The sequence below is a fragment of the Sphaerodactylus townsendi genome, linkage group LG12 (assembly GCF_021028975.2).
Source record: "Sphaerodactylus townsendi isolate TG3544 linkage group LG12, MPM_Stown_v2.3, whole genome shotgun sequence".
Lineage (NCBI taxonomy): Eukaryota > Metazoa > Chordata > Lepidosauria > Squamata > Sphaerodactylidae > Sphaerodactylus > Sphaerodactylus townsendi.
The window spans coordinates 9352107-9369209 of NC_059436.1; the positions used below are offsets into that span (position 1 = coordinate 9352107).

The window sequence follows — 17103 nt, forward strand, 5'->3', positions numbered from 1 at the left end:
TCCTCTGTAAAGCAGGATTCCAAACTGAGATTAAGTGGTGGGTCAAAATCCTGGTTTTCAGGACACACTACAAATTTCTACAAACCTGGAAAGATCTAATGATCTAGAAGAATGTGTGAGAAACAGAAGGAGATGGTGTCCAAGGCCAAGGATTGCCCATATTCATTCCCCAGAGCAGAAAACTATGGTTTGCTGCAGCACCTGAACCAAGCCACAATATAGTAGTTAAATGTGAGATCTGTGAGTCAACAAGTCCTTGTCTTAAACCTCTCCCCAATCATATAGACCTTAAAGAAGCTGCTCTACGTCCATCATCTGTACTGGGAACAATCATACAGAGTTTTTATAAGATTGATTGAAAATAGTATATACAGTGTGATTTTCAGTGCTCTAGAAACAATATTATCAAGTCTGATTATTAGGACCTCACCATGAAAAGACAAATTTGGAGCTCTGTAATTATCGGTCAGGACAAATTGGGTCTCCCACAGGTGGGCGATGAGGCAAAGAAGAACAGGGTGAGTTGGGGGTGCCAATTTCAGATCTGGAAATTCCTGGACTTTTGGAAGGCTGCCATGTGGAGGGGCAGGGATGGGAAGGAGATGGACCTCATTAGGGTACAATGGCATACAGCCCACCCTCCAAATCAGCTATTTGCTCCAGGAGAACTGATCTCTGGAGTCTGGAGATAAGATGGAATTCTGAGCGATCTCTAGGTCCCACCTGGATGTTGGCAACCCCAGGGTGAGCAGGGAGACAACAAATCAGAGCTCAGTTCTGCATAACATACCGCTTGTTGCTTGGTAATGCTATACAGCCATAAGGATTAACCATGAAAAAATAAAATATAAACCTGATCAATTTTACACTGAGATTAGAGATGGTCTAAGGACCATTGGTGTAGATCAGGAGGGGCTGACCTTACCTTTAATGAGAGCTTCTTGTGAGTAATGGAAAATATGCTGAGCTACTTCCCCCCACCCTCCCCATCAAGTTACTGAGTTTTGTTCTGTCCTAGTAACAGAATAAGGAAAAGCCAGAAATGAAGCTATTAGCTAAGCAATAAAGAGGAAAATTCTAGCTTTTAATAAAAGCTTTTCATTAAAAAAGCGTAGAGAAGATTTCTTTTCCTGGTTCTTCTAGGGCCATGGTGGCGAACCTTTGGAACTCCAGATGTAATGGACTACAATCCCCATCAACCCCTGCCAGCATGGCCAATTGGCTGATGGGAACTGTAGTCCATAACATCTGGAGTGCCAAAGGTTCGCCACCACTGTTCTAGGGGATGCACCAGCTGCCCTGCAGCAGCCAGCGAGCTACGAGCAGCTCTTGACATACTTGTTGGAGACTTGGTTCAAAGTATTTCTCTTGATCAGGTTATTTTACAGATCAGGCAGTAGAGGGCAGCAGCACTCTGGCTTGGCAGAAAGTGAAAAACTGGGAAAATGGATTGTAGGCAATATCTTTTGCTCTACAGCAAGGATAATTCTGACTTACAGGTGGAAACTCATGCAAACTTTTGGATCACATAAGGTTAATCTTTTTTCCCCTTCTTTTCTTTTCTTTTGAGTCTTAACAACTCCCAGCATGAAAATCTGGGAGCCAGAAACAGATATCTCAAGCAGCCCCTATCGTTATTTTGCATGCCTTCAATAATTCAGGAGAGCAAGTGGTGCAGGAGTTAGGAACAGTGGACTGTACATCAGGAGAATCGGGTTGGATCCCTCACTTCTCCAAATGAAGCCTGTTGGGTGACCTTGGGCTGGTGGCAGCTCTTTCAGAACCCTCTCAGCCCACGGGGAGGCAGTCAAACCACCTCCGAATGTGTCTCTCTTGCCTTGAAAACCCTACAGGGTCACCATAAGTCAGCTGAGACTTCATCACACTTTCCACCACCATGGAAGAAGTAGAGCACACAATCACGTAACCTAAAGTTTAAATGATGTTTTGTTCTCATGGTAGCTCCAGGATATTTCAGAGGGAGTTTATCAGGCCACAGGGTCCACTGAGTCACATGAACATAAGAAAGGAAATTTTATATCGTCAAGAATGTGCCGATGTGGGGGGGGGAAGCTTACAATCTCCCCCCCCCCCCGCCTGCTACGTCTGTCTCCATTCCCAGCCTCTTCCATTATGTAATTCATTTGTACTCTTCCTTTCCCTCCAGTGGCAACCCAAAGCAATTTACAGCACTATTCTCCCCTCCATTTTCTCGTACACTAACCTTGTGAGGTAGGTTAGGCTGAGGTTGACTGGCTCAAGGTCACCCAGTGAGCTTCCACGAACCAAGTCTGACACTCTTTCACTACAATACACCACACCAGCTCAGCTCTCTGAGCATAAAGCACTGCCTACTGCATGTCACTGTGAACACATGAAGCTACCTATTACTGAGTCAGACCACTAGTCTACTGAGATCAAATATGCCTGTTCTGGTCCTCCATGGTTTCAGGCAGAGGGTCTTTCACATCATCTGCTACTGGATCCTTTTAATCAGAGGGGCCTGGAATTGAACCTGGGTCCTTCTGCATGCCACGAAGAAGCCCTGTCTCTAAACCTTGACCCCTTCCCTAATGCAGAGTTTCCCAAAGGCCGTCTGGCCCTTATGGAATGATTACTGACAGTTTCCCTACAGGTCATTGTACAAACATGCAAGGCATATTTTTTTTAAAAGATGACCGTTTCTGGTTCCTTGCTACAGCAAAGCATAATTATGTCTGCAATAAAAGCCGTGTGGGAGAAACAATGTAGCTGATGGCCATGGTAGCTACCAAGTCAGAGCCAAAGGCGGCCAGAGATGCAACAGGAGGAGGAGAATCTGCCTGGGGCACTAGTTATAGGGCACACCTTACTAGGTGTGTGAGGTATGAGAGTCAAAATCCTTTGCCTGTTCTGTAAGGGCCTTTCTTTGCTCACATCTCACCTTTGGTCCGTAAGCAATTTTTGTGCTGCAGGTCTGAAGGGATTGTGGTTTAATAAAAGCTGCTCTTGATTTAAAGCCCCCACGAGGAGCTACAACTTGTAAGCTAAAATCTATAGCAAAGTGATATTGGAGCAATTTTGCTTCACGGAGATGCATTCCTGATGGCTTATTTCTGTCTAAGCAGAAAAAGTGCTAATCGCGCATTTTGAGGCATTTCACAGAAAACTCTCGTAAAGAACTAAATCAAGGACAACAAACTGAGGATGGAGGGACTCAACTGTGCAATCCTATTCAGAGTTACACCTTTCTAAATCTGTTGAAGTCAGCGGGCTCAGGCAGGTGTTACTCGGCTCAGAATTGCACTATAAGGGTGCTGCACAAGACCAATATAAAGACCTGATGTAGTTCAGCAGGAAAAATGTGTTTTCTAAATAAGCCGGCAATGGGAACTCATCACAAGCTCTCTAATTCAGGGGCCATCTCCACATTGACTCATTCCACCTACAGAAGACCCAGGAAAATAAATTTAAACGTAGATGAATTCCAGCACTTTTGAAAACCTTGCGGTAATAATGGGGTTGAAAAGTGCCATCAAGTTGCAACTGATTTATGGCAACCCCATAGGGTTTTCAAGGCAAGAGACAGTCAGAGGCCGCTTGCCATTGTCTGCCTCCCTGTCACAACCCTGGTGTTCCTTGGAGGTCTCTCAGATACTAAGCAGGGTTGACCCTGCTTAGCTTCTGGGATCTGATGGGATCAAGCAAGCCTGACCAATTGTGTTGGTATTTCTCTGTAAGGCCCTTTCCGCACGGAGGCGGAAGGGCTTGGGGTCAGCGTTGCTGACACCGACCCGACGACGCCGGGACAGTCCACATGGACGGTCCCAGAAAGAACCAGGAAGACGGCGCCGCTGGGTGCAGTCGCCCGGTCAACTTACCTGCTCTCCGGCCCTCCGGCGCGTCGCCGGGGCCTGGGGACACTCCTCCCCTGCCCTGCGTGCCTGCTTCTGCGTCGCAGGGGGGCGTGTCCCCAGGCCCCGGTGACACGCCAGAGGGCCGGAGAGCAGGTAAGTGAAGGGAGGGAGTGGGGGGGGGGGGAAAGCTCCTGGAAGCCAATGCCGCCGGCGTTTCCAAAAAACCATGCTGGGGAAGCGTGGTTTGGAAACGCTGGCTTGGCGCCGGTCGGGCGGCACGAGGGCGGCGCGGCTGCGAAGCAGCTGCGCCCCCTGTGCGAATGGCGGCCTGGGGAAGGCGTTTTTGCCGTCCTCAGGCTGCCATATTCTGCCCGTGCGGAAAGGGCCTTTATATGACAGTGAAAATTCTCTGGAAGGGCAAGAAAGGACTGACTCGTGGCTGCACAGTATAATACTAAAAACGCCTGCAAACATTCACTGGTGAGGAAAACCAGCCTGCAGAGTTACAGTCAGCTGGCACCATTGCTTTAGGGACCTTGAGCTAAAATCTCTAAGTCCCAGAGAAGTTCTGAATGAATTCCCATTTGGGCTTGATATTTGACCCACAGCAACACAGAGCCTGTTCTTCTGACTCAGTGAAACCGGAATAACAACCTTTGCTTACCTGCCCTTGTGATTTAATTAAGTAACGGGCAAGGGTGTTTTGCAAAACAGAAAGATTTATTGCTTGGCTTCCTCCTTACAGGCTGGGCGGAGCAGAATCCAGCACAAACCTCCTTTCCTGGCAGATTGACTTGACTGCCTTTTATAGAAGAGAGCGGAGGAGTGGAGAATGGACCCATGAAGACCAAACTCCAAGGGCTGTTGGCTTGTGTGACGTTAAGATGCCATGCCAAGGGGCTTCCCTCTTGATTTAGTCTTCCAATGATGTTCTTTCTCCAGTTTTGTTTCTAGCTATTTCTGGGCTCTTAAGTCTTGTTTGGTTCTTCTGGAGTAAAGGTTGGAAGAACTGGAGGCAGGGGCTGTGGGGAGATACATGAGCTACACCAGGAGTTAATTTTCCATGTGGCACTTGGAAACACCGTCAGAGACGCAGAAGTGGTGAGAAGAGAGTGACATAGTAAAGGGTGAAAAATAGTGCTGTCACCCGACTGAAGAGATCTGAATTATTGCTATGTTTTAATAGATTCATTTATTCACTGATCAGAGCGGCTTAAATCTGCATATGCATGATACACAAAATAACCCCATTCTAAAAGAAGCATGCTTTGTTTTTAAATGATGCACACGTGAATTGCAGCAGGTTTATACTCTCAGAAGAGGCACTGCCTTTCACACAGCTGGGAATTGCTGGTGCTTGCCGATCTGCAGTTTTTATAAGAACCTGTTCTCAAAGTAATTAGAAATTTAAATTCTACTGCCTAGTTAAGAGGGAATGGGGACCTTTTCAGTTGATCAAAATGGTTTTAATTGATTCAGAGATTCAAACACTAAACTGGGAGTCCCCAACGTGCTGCTCATGGGCACCATGGATCCAACTGACACTTTTTCTGGTGCCCACCATTTTTTTTTCACACAGTGGGTGTGGTCAGGTGGGGTCTTGCCCAGCTGGGCTTCTGACTGACCACTGGAGAACTGATGAGCTATGAAGAGTAAAATAATACTGTTTCGGTGGAATCATTCCTTACTGATTCAGATTTATTGTTTTACGATCATAGATGAATAGTAATAGTAGACCAGTAGCATAGGATAATAAAACAATACAAGTTCCAGAATAATAAAATGAAAGACATTGTTAACCACATTCCTTACTGTGTGTAGAGAACGTGGGAGGATAATTGTTATTTATAAAGCAACATAAAGGTGCATGGCATCGACGGAGTACAGAGGAAAGGTCCCTGCCCTGAGGACTCTGCAATCTCAGAAGTGATAAGGGGATGGAATGGAAACAAAAGGAATGGAAGGGGGGAGGGGAGGATAAATAGACAGGAAAATACGGATGCTGGATTAAATCCCAAAGATGCAGGAATGAGACTCTGATAAGGTTTCTACACTGCCCAGGGCCATTACTAAACGAATGGCATTGTACAAAGTTGATATTATTCAACACTACTACACAAAGAAAATGGCATTCCTATGGGCAATCTCATTACCTGACTTGATTTTTAAAGGATCTACAAACTTATAGACTTGAAGAAAATAATTCACAGTATGATCAGGAACTCAGCAAGACATTTTTGCTTCCTAAACGGCTCGGTCACAGGGTGGGATTCAGGGTGGGATCTACAGCACTATTCTTGTGTTGTCTTGTGCTACAGCAACTAATACAGGCAACTGAATTCTGCTTCAGCATCCTGTCTTACAGCCAGAGAGCTTCCTGAGGTCTATTTCTCAAATTGGAGACCTTTCATGTGGGGATGGACTACACACAGTGGGCAGAGCCAGCATGGTGCAGTGGTTAAGAGCAAGTGAACTCTAATCTGGAGAACTGGGTTTGATTCCCTGCTCTGCCACTTGAGCTGTGGAGGCTTATCTGGTGAACCAGATTAGCTTGTGTACTCCAACACATGCCAGCTGGGTGACCTTGGGCTAGTCACAGTTCTTCGGAGCTCTCTCAACCGCACCCATGTCACAGGGTGTTTGTTGTTGGGAGGGGGGAAGGGAAAGGAGATTGTAAGCCCCTTTCAGTCTCCTTACAGGAGAGAAAGAGGGGATATAAATCCAAACTCTTCTTCTTCTAGAAAGGCTCTCTGGATGCTTTCACAGTCAGACCAGTTACAACCAGTCTATAATTTTGACTGCAGTTGCAATATCAATGAATTTCTTCACTTCTGGCCTATTCAAATTTTAAATTGCGCACAAACTACATCATGATGGTAACAAGACCAGCCAAAGATAAAAACAGCAACGTACAATTCTCCAGAAACGTTTGAGCACTTGTGGAATTTTATGGCCGAATTAACGTGTGATGCATGTTTCTTTAATTGTCCCTTTGGACCAGCTATCCAGCGAGAAGACAAACTAGAGAAAGGAACAATGGTTGCCACCATTCCCTGACAAGGGCCACTGGACTGATTGCTGAATTAACACATGTGCACTCACCCCAAAATCTGAACATGGGAAACATTTGGATTCAAAACTGTGCCATAAGTAAACCTTAAGCTTCAGAGATAATTGGGACAGAATGCCCCAGAGTCTCTTTTTAACAGTGCTAATTGCATAAATCTGTATTAATTGCAGGGTAAAATGGTGCACAGGAAAATCTGCCAAGTGCCTTATAAATCCTTTGCAGTTGCAGCCAAGGAAGATGTGAAAATGCAGCCCTTCAGAAAACTATTGGTGCAATCCTAAGTGGAGTTACATCCTTCCAAGTCCATCGGAGTCAATGGATTTAGAAGGATGAAATTCTGGTTAGGATTACACTGTGTGAGTCATCAACACACAGGATGCGCCATAGAAAAGCAACACTTTCCCCCTCTGCTATTAATGTACTTTCTTCCTCTCATCCTGTTCCAGTTTTACAGACCCCCTAAAGCAGAAGTTGTCATTGCTTCTTTTAAGAACTCTGTATCAAAGGGGAAAAATAATACTTCCCTCACTGCAGCAGATCAGCTCAAACATCCCTCTAATTCAGTATTCTGTTTCCAACAGCAGCCAGGGAGACAGCTTTGAATGCTCTGAAGCAGGGCCTCAAAACAACAGCCATCTCCTGTTTCTTGCCCTCCACATCTGGTTGACAAAGGTATACTTCTTATGGACATGGAGGTCCTAGATAATTGTCTTGGCTAACAGCTGCCAATATATGTAGCCTCTATTAACATTTATCCTCTATTAATTCTTTTAAAACAATCTTACAGGAATGAATTCTGTAAGTGAACTGTGTGTATCATTTTAAGGCATCTGTCCTGTTGCTTGTCCTAACCAGGAATGTGCACTCAGATATACCTGGTCCCAATACATATTCGAAAAATATATTATCGTATTTTCCAGATACATCCGGGTGTCTGGATGATATCTGGGATTTTCCAAGGTATGGAAAATGGGTCCTGAAAATCCCAGAAATATTCAGGATTAGCTGTGTATATTGGAAGCCAGTGCTCAAAAGCTTCCAGGACTGTTTCTTCCCTCTATGTATCTGGGTCTTCCCAGATTTGTTGAGTTCGTTCATTGATTCTGAAAGCCAGCGTAGTGTAGTGGTCAAGAGCAGGTGGATTCTGATCTGGAGAACTGGGTTTGATCCCCCACTCCTCCACCTGAGTGGCATAGGCTTATCTGGTGAACCAGATGTGTTTCTGCACACCTACATTCTTGATGGGTGACCTTGCGCTAGTCACAGTTCTTCAGAACTCTCTCAGGCCCACAGGGTGTCTGTTGTGGGGAGAGGAGTTTATAAGCCACCTTGGGTCTGCTTGCAGGAGAGAAAGGTGGGGTATAAATCCCAGACTCTTCTTCTTTTCAATTCTTTTTGTTGACCTTGCAACATTGTCTTCTCCCTGCAAGGTGGCTGTTTGTAGGGGAATCTTGGGTTTGACATTGCCTTTGATTTTCAGGTTTTACAGTGGCACAGTATTTTTTAGGCTTGCAACAGGATCCATATTCAGTTTGGCTCGGATGATTTTCTGATTTAACAATGGGTTGGATTCTTGAATAGTACATTAGTAGTGTTAGGGTTTCCACATAGTCCCACACTTCCACTGTTTTTTGGGGTTTTTTTTGGTTCATTGGGCTTGCTGGCTCTGTCTGCTTTCAGAGGCTTTTGGTTGGTGCCCATAGAATTGGACTCCTTGGTCCAATTAACTTGAAATTTGGTGAGTTATTTAAGAGACACACACCAGCACACCCCTACAATTTTGGTGCAATTTGGTCCAGCCATCTGGAAAATTTCCCATAGAGAATAATGGAGTGAAACAACACCATGAAAAAAAATCCACCTTACTGTTAATTTCATTGGGTCACCCACAAGTTCTAGTGTTGGGAGGGAGCGAGAAGAAACTCTTTCTCCACAGCATTCATAATTTTATTTATTACCTGCATTGTCTCTTTCTCTTGTGGACTTATACATCTTTATTATTGTTGCATTTGTCTTCAGTTCAGTCATGGAAACAGCAGCACAAAGTTCCCAGTGGAACTATAATGGTACCTGGCTTCCTGGGCAGCAAAGTAGTATTTTTAAGAGCTGAATTTAGAAACTGGCTTTTAAGCCCTAGGATGCTAAACAAGGGAGGTGGATTTTAAAAGGTGACTTACATAAGAACAATCAACTTTGGCATAAGATGTCTGAAACATCCATTAGTTGAGGGAAATCAGTGAATTTGACAAATTATATCATTTTACCTCTCTGGCACACAGTTTGCAACATTAGAGGCTTAGAAACTTGAACACTGTAGCCTAGTTCAAAATCCAGCTTTTTGTCTGTTTCCAAAGCATGGCTCTATGATTTCTAGTCCTCATGGGGAAAAATAAAAACACGCAAATGATCAAAATGAGGAAATGATAGGCTGATCCGTCATCTCCACTTGATCACTGGAGAAGGACCTGAAAACCAGGCACCTGAAAAACACATTCAGATGAGCAGATCTGAAACCCTCAAGGATTCTGTCACTAGTAGATGCCTGCAATGATGAATAAAGAACCCATCAGTCCAAGCTTGTCATATTGACAGAAAACCTCTGCTTGTGGATTGGCATGTTGGATACTACAGATGCTGGAGAAGTCAGGATTTTTTTTCTGGCAGAAGCTTCTGTCTTGGGCACTAGGTGGCAGATGGAGTCCTAATATGTATCCATACTACCAAATGTTGTGAAATTTCCCTTTGTCCAAAGATTTTGGAGAAACATAGTTGGTGGAGAGTTGGGCTCGCTACTTTACAAATCATTAGAATATGCACATTTTCTATGTGATCGTTACATAGACAAAACTGTGACTAAACAGTGCTTTTCTTCCCCTTCTAATTTCTGAACCAACCCCGACACACTTATGCCTGCATTGCTTGCTTGCAGCTCACCCAGAGATAACTATGGTCATCAAAAGAGCGCGGGGTCATCAAAAGGCGCCGTTTTGAGGAGCGCCAGGAATGACGCATGCTGAGGGGGCGCGAGAGTGGCAGCGTTGGGGCGGCTGCGTTGTCACAGCCCCTGTAGTGGGGAGTGCTGAGGGACCCCACGCTACTTGGCGAGAGTAGCACGCAGCAGATGGTAAGTGGGGAATCGACCTATCCCACAATGAAGCAAAGAGGCTGAGGTGCAAAGGAATGAGCACTTTAAAACAACTTGTTTGGTGCCAAAGTGCCCAACAGGTCAGTCAGCCACTGGTCTCCCTCCACCTTTAGACATTTCAAAGCACCAGATGTCTTCCTTCTGGGTCAGCATTTCATGACTCAGCCTGAGTTCAGCAGAGCTCCCCCCCCCTTCCAATAAACATTTCATCAACGTTCCCAGCGCCCATATGATCCTGCTAACAAAAATGTGAATTTGCTTTGTTCTCATGTAGATATGTTTTTACACCACTTGCAGTTATGGAAGTTGCTGGCTGGATTTGGAAAGCAGACACTTAGCTTTATTACTGCAATCTTCTTTGCCCCCCCCCCTTCCCCCCAATAATGTTTCTTTGGGTCAGTGCATTGGGGTGGGTAGCATCAGAAATTGTCCTCCCCTCTTCTGCGGCTACGGCACCAACGGAATTGCACGGCAGAATCCAAACTTCAAAGGTTAAGTTCATTACGAAAAATGATCAAAGATAAGGATTTCGACTTTTCAATTCCAAAACCTCAAACTGAATTTGCATAAAATTTGCATTTGGACTGCAGAATCTCTCCTTGAGGTCAAGTCTGAGAAAACTGTGCCCTTCCAGTTGCTCAACAATATATATATATATATTTTTTTCAAGGCTTGTGATAAGGCTTGTCACAAAACCAGGAGATTTACTGGGCCCCTGGATGGCCCCCATGCATGACTGCCGGGCTTCAGTTTGTTTGGTGTCTCACATGTTGTGCTGGCCTGCTTCAGTCTGACAGCTGCCCCTCTGCTCTTACAGCTCCTGTTTTCTTTCATCCATTGCTTACCCCAGATAGGAAAATTGCTTCATAAACTTTGTTTTCCCCTGAGTGATGACAGTGCATTAGAGAGCCAGAGTGGTGTAGTGGTTAAGAGCAGGTGCACTCTGATCTGGAGAACTAGGTTTGATTCCCCGCTCTGCCACTTGAGCTGTGGCGGCTTATCTGGTGAACCAGATTAGCTTGTGCACTTCAACACATGCCAGCTGGGTGACCTTGGGCTAGTCACAGTTCTTCAGAGCTCTCACAGGGTGTTTGTTGTGGGGGGAAGGGAAGGGTAAGGAGACTGCAAGCCCCTTTGAGTCTCCTTACAGGAAAGAAAGGGGGGATATAAATCCAAACTCTTCTTTTTTGGATATATAGTACTGTGGCATAATTATGTTCACTTTGTGGTTCCTGATTGGCTGGGAAGAAGAATAATGTCCAACATGTACCCCCAGCAAAGGGCACTAGCAATAGAAGAGAAAGGAAATGAATGGCAGTGAACAGGTATGGTGAAAAAATGACCAATGAGGGGGGTTCAGTAAATATTTTGGCCTCCTGAAAGCTGTGTTTTCTTAAATGGAAATGGATAAAAATGTTATGCAGCTCTAGTATTGGGCATGAAGGTATTTACTTTTGTGTAGACACAATCAGTTTCATAAAGTCTGAGAAGTCTGTCATTCTGTGGTGTGGTGAAGTGTAAGAACAGCTCCACCCTGCTTGCAAAGAATATTCACACGCAGCCATGGAAGTCAATGCCTAAGAAGTGATTTGCACTGTTGCTAATAAGTCCAGCGCTTGCACCATGAGAACAGAAGAAAGAGCCTGCTGGATCAGGCCAGAGTTCATCTAGTCCAGCACTCTGCTACTCGCAGTGGCCCAATCTCCGATCAAAGAGGATCAAGAGGATCAATATATAGCTGAAATTAATCTACAGGAAGGGACTGTCTGTTTTAATCACAAGCCAACAGGGTAAAGATCATCACATTGCCTGGCCTTGCCCGCCAGAAGCATCGCTCTGCACCCACCCCAGCAGGCAAGCAAAACCGCTTCATAAATCGGTATTGCGCATCTTCTTCTGGTGACCAGACTCAACTTAATGGAGAATGATCCCAAGGGGTTAATCTCTCAGACACACTTGTTGACTTCTCTCACCATAAGATGCTGAAAGAGCCAGGAGCGCATGATATTCGTGGCGTGCTTCGGCAGGACTCCCCGTTTGTTCTTTGACTTTTTATCTTCGCTGTCAAGAAGAGAGGTCAGGTCCAGGTTAACCTACAGGGCAGGCAAAGAGAAAGAAAAGCTTAAACAACAATGCGGGTAGAAAAAAAAGGAGGCTGGGTTGCCATGGTGACATGGTTCACAACGTCGGACTGATTTCACAGTGGTTCCATGAGACTACACGGAGTTGTGCTATTCAGAATGGCAAGACCGGAACTATCTGAAGAGGAACCATAACGTGTCCTTAAATAAAAACAAACAAAAACCAGACTCTCTCCTCTATTTGAGGATTACACTGGATGAAATCCTGGATGATCCATGAATAGATTTCTGGGTGGGACAGATGATTTGAAGCAGGGACATGACCAGGGGGTTGAACTGCTTCCCGGACCGTAAATATTGCCCCACTGGGAAAAATGTGTAGGTATTTTTATGAAGCTGGCGAATACCAGCTTCAGGGAGTTATTTGAAGTTGGAAAGTGACATTTCTTCCTACACTTTATCTACAGTTTGGATCCATTGGGAGCAGCAGTGGCGTAGGAGGTTAAGAGCTCATGTATCTAATCTGGAGGAACCGGGTTTGATTCCCAGCTCTGCCGCTTGAATTGTGGAGGCTTATCTGGGAAATTCAGATTAGTCTGTACACTCCCACACATGCCAGCTGGGTGACCTTGGGCTAGTCACAGCTTCTCAGAGCTCTCTCAGCCCCACCTACCTCACAGGGTGTTTGTTGTGAGGGGGGAAGGGCAAGGAGATTGTAAGCCCCTTTGAGTCTCCTGCAGGAGAGAAAGGGGGGATATAAATCCAAACTCTTCTTCTTCTTCTTCTTCATTGAGGCCAAAGTACATAGTTGGCCATCATACTTAAGTTCATGCTGGACATGAATGAGGGAAAGTAAGAGATGGCTGGTAAGCTTGAGTCAAATTCAACAAGGAGCAGCGCCAACACTTGATTTCAGTGCTAAGAATCAACCCTGGAACATAAGAACTAATTATAGAAGCAATATATTATTTTATGATTTGTGAGAGCTAATAAGGCTCAAGGGTATACAAGTGTTGGACTAGATCTGGGGAGGTGGATGTCCAATCAACCATGAAGCTCACTGAGCTTTTAGAGGACCAATTGCTACCTCTCGCCTACCTCTTGTGCACAACCTTGAAGTCTAGAGGAAAGATGGGGTAAAATTGTAATAGACAACAAAACCAATGCAGGCAAGTATTTCAGCAGCACTTACTTCCCATTAAATAACTTCAAAAAAAAAAGAGCCTTAGTCAGCTCCTTGAAGTTTTTTTCCTTTAAAAAATACCCTTCGGTCTATTAATCAGTTTAAAAACATGTAATTCTCAATAGGATTATTCTCGGGACAGCAGAGAAATCTCTTTAAAAAACAGCTGATAAAATGAAAAGGAAATGCAAAGATCTGGGGAAGCAGAAAAGAGAGAAGTTTTAATGAGGTTGCAGGAAACTGGAATCGGACGTCAAGTTAAAAATCACGCACACACCTTCTTTTTTTTTTAGGTTCTTCAAAAAACATTTCTCCTGCATGAATTAAACATCAGGATGGCAGCCCCGTGTCAGGTATAAATGATTCCCCCAGGTGCCGCTTGGGATGTATTGCAAGGCCTAGACTGAATAAATTACCCAGGCAATACAGAAATAACATTAAGAGTGCTTGTCCAGGGCTCCATCTGTGGCACAATATTCCCAGCATACTTGTATTCCAGCAGATCTGATCAATTTCCCTCTAAGATCTGAGCTGGCAACGGCTTTTACACATTAAAAAGAGCAGAGATTCAAGTTTTGTTTTTCTCCTCCTCATCCCCACGCAAAGAGCCCGGAGAAAAGATGAGAAATGGGGATACGGCAGCCCTGTCAATGCCCCCCCCCCCCCCCCGTTTTTTCAGCTTTGTAAAATATGAAATAATAAATGCCTTAGTGCAGGGAGAAAGCCGGAGAGATTTTAGAAGAGCTCCAAAAGGGATCTGGTGCAACTATGGTTCCACTAGTGCTGACTCAGTAGGAAATGTCAGTATATCAATGAACACACACACACACACAAAATCTTTGTTTGGGAAGTAAGAACTACATGATTTGCCTCTCATGAATATAAAATGAGGGAAAGAAAAGCTGGGACTGATCTTAAGATAGGTTAGGATTTCCGTGTGTAAAATTCAGATGGGGAAATGAAGGGAGAATATGGTTATCTATATCTATTAAGGTTATCAGTACTCATATGTCTTTATCTGAATTTTTCAGTTGATTTTAATGTCTCCCAGGCTAGAGACTGATGAGTTTTTGAAGACAGCTGAAAGTGGCATACAGAGGTCTGTATATTTTGGTTTGTATATTCATACGGCTGGGTCTTTTGCTTCCCAAGATCTCTGTATCTTCTTTCGGAGTGTGGTGGAGTCTTCTTCTTTGGAGGTTTTTAAAGAGAGGCTGGATGGCTATCTGTCAGGTGTGCTTTGATTATGTGTTCCTGCATTGCAGGGGGTTGGACTTGGTGGCTCTTGGGTCTCTTAACTCTATGATTCTATGATTCCTGTGGCAGAGTTGATGTGACATGGGACTGCCATTTTCAGTCGAAGTTCTGTGTTTGCCTACTCATCTTGTTATTATGACTCAGTCTGTTTCAGTTTTTCAAGATCTTTATATCTTTTTCCCCCTACTGGCAACCTCATCTTTTGGATAACCTGTTACTCGAGAAATATGTGGCTGGCCACAGTTGGAAACAGAAAGCTGGACTAGATGGACCTATGATACAGCAGGGCACTTATGACAAAGAGTAGCTATTTTCAGTTCCAGAAGTAGACTCTGCAAAGTATATAAAGAGAGGTGGCGGTTTATGTATTCTATATAGTTTACGAATGTTAATTGTTGATATTTTAGCATTGTTAGCACCCCAAGCCCAGTCTTGGTCAGGGAGAGGCAGGATATAAAGCTAATAAAATAAAATAAAAAATAGTTGCTTCTTACTATCAAACTAAACTTCCAGAGGATCATGTTAATCGTTTTTGACACAGCCCTGTCGTAATTGGAATTGGTTTGCTATGAGCCTAGACAGATTTCTAGGAGGGTGTCTAATTACCTTCCATTGTTTCAAGATTTATTAAGCATGAGCATCTTTAGGCTAGGAGTTTTTAGAAGCATTTGTGTATTGGTAATTAGGACCTGCTTCCTATGTTGCAATTTCTCCATTTCTTCTTGGAGATAAGGAGGCCCCTCCCTAGACACAAATCGAAGCAGAGATTTGACAAATTCTTCTCAATCTAAAAATGTATTTCAAATAAAACACAAGAGAGATTTATTGGTCTTTTCTATATGTTCAAATAATTGAATCCAGGGCAACAGGAACTGCCATGCAATCATTTCGAGCACCCTGTTATTCCTCAAGCCTCTATTTCTGTTGTCTCTCTCTGACCTCAGTTGCTCAAGGAACAAGCGAGTTTCTCCAAGCTCCCAGATTCAGTAGGCTGGCCCTTATTGGTCACAGGTTGCCACCCAAAGGGTGCTTCAGGGGTGCAAAAGAAGAATCAGAATTCCGATAGCTAAATGTCCAAGGGAGCACGTTAACTCCTCCTGACACAGCACTGTCATAATCAGTATTCTTTCACTATGAGCCCACCTTTGTAAGAATGTGACCCCCATAAACTGACTCACCTCACCTCTTAACTGCAGTACTTCAGGTCAATTTAAAGGATGCAAAAGACAGCTTTGTTAAGAACCAGAGTGGAAAAGACACAATTATGTATCTAGAACATCGCTAGAAGAACAAGATCACCTCTGGCACGCTCAGTGTTTGTTCCCTACTTTCTCCAAGAAAGAAGAAATTCTTGCCCAAAGCTGTTTATAGTAAACAATCAAAACCAAGTAACAACATAAAAAAGAATCAGTGGCACAATACAACATCAAACAGCACAGCAGAGGGAAGATAAACACAAATAGGAGCAGAAATAGACTACTAGGAGAGTTCCAAAGACAGAAATGAACAGGGAGGCATTTAGGTTTATTCCAGCTATCCCGAACGTGGCACCCACGGGTGCCATGATTCCCCTTGATATGGTGCTTACTTGCTTCTTTGGGGGACAAAATTCACAGGATCTTGAAGGGAACAGGAAAAAACCTCAAGGATCTCGAAGTCATTCCTTGAGATCATCCCTGGCATAAAGGCGTTTCTCCTCAGAGATTATTTTACAATAACATTTCTGTTATTGTACAATACAATATTGCACAATACAATACAATACAACATTTCTGTTATTGTACATACAATAACATTTTCACCACTTTCTCCCTCTGCACTAGATAAGATTCAGATATGCAAAACCTGACAGACATCCAAGTCTTCCTTTCCCTCAAAACGTCATGACAAAATGAGTGCATCTGTCACCATTTCCCAGCTCTTTATGATCTTGGCCTTACCTGCGTGTTCTGGATCTGTATAGCCCCCTGTGGGATTGCTTGGGTTACCACCTGGCCCTGAGACGTTACCATAGTTACAGGCTGGTAAAGGGCTCCACCTGGCAAAAAGATATGATTCACAGCAGAGATTTAGGGAATCAGCAAACATCTATTGGTGGTGGGGGTGGGGGGAAATGTTTAAACCAGGGGTAGGGAACCTTTAACACTCAAAGAGCCATTTGGACCCATTTTCCACGGGAAAAGAAAACACTTGGAGCCGCAAATAATTTTTGACATTTAAAATAAAGATAACACTGTATATATTAGGGGTTTTTACCTTTTACTCCGCTCATTCTGAGAACCGCATGGATGCATCCGCCCTGCTGCCTGCAGGGCAGGCAAGGATGAGGCCAGTGGCTTGGCCTTGCCGGCCGCCGGGAAAGCACCCGCCCCGCTCCAATGGGGCAGGCGAGAGGGGAAGCCCACGGCGCGGCCCAGCCGGCCGCGGGCAGTTGGTGCGCCCGCCCTGCTGCCTGCAGGGCGGGCAAGGATGGGGCCGGCAGCTTGGCTTGTGGAGCTGCAGTCCAAGGGCAGAAGAGCCGCATGCGGCTC

At 44.5% G+C, this 17103-nt stretch overlaps 1 protein-coding gene across 7 annotated transcripts in view; it reads right to left on the minus strand.

Moving 5' to 3' along the window:
• Window positions 1–17103, minus strand: part of PKNOX2 (PBX/knotted 1 homeobox 2) — a 352275-nt gene that overhangs the window by 14151 nt on the left and 321021 nt on the right. For all 7 annotated transcript variants that reach the window (XM_048512663.1, XM_048512660.1, XM_048512662.1 and 4 more), the window contains 2 exons: window positions 16513–16610; window positions 12025–12144 (listed from right to left, as the gene is read on the minus strand). In XM_048512663.1, coding sequence (XP_048368620.1) covers window positions 12025–12144; window positions 16513–16610 — 218 coding nt within the window. The remainder of the gene's footprint in view (window positions 1–12024; window positions 12145–16512; window positions 16611–17103) is intronic.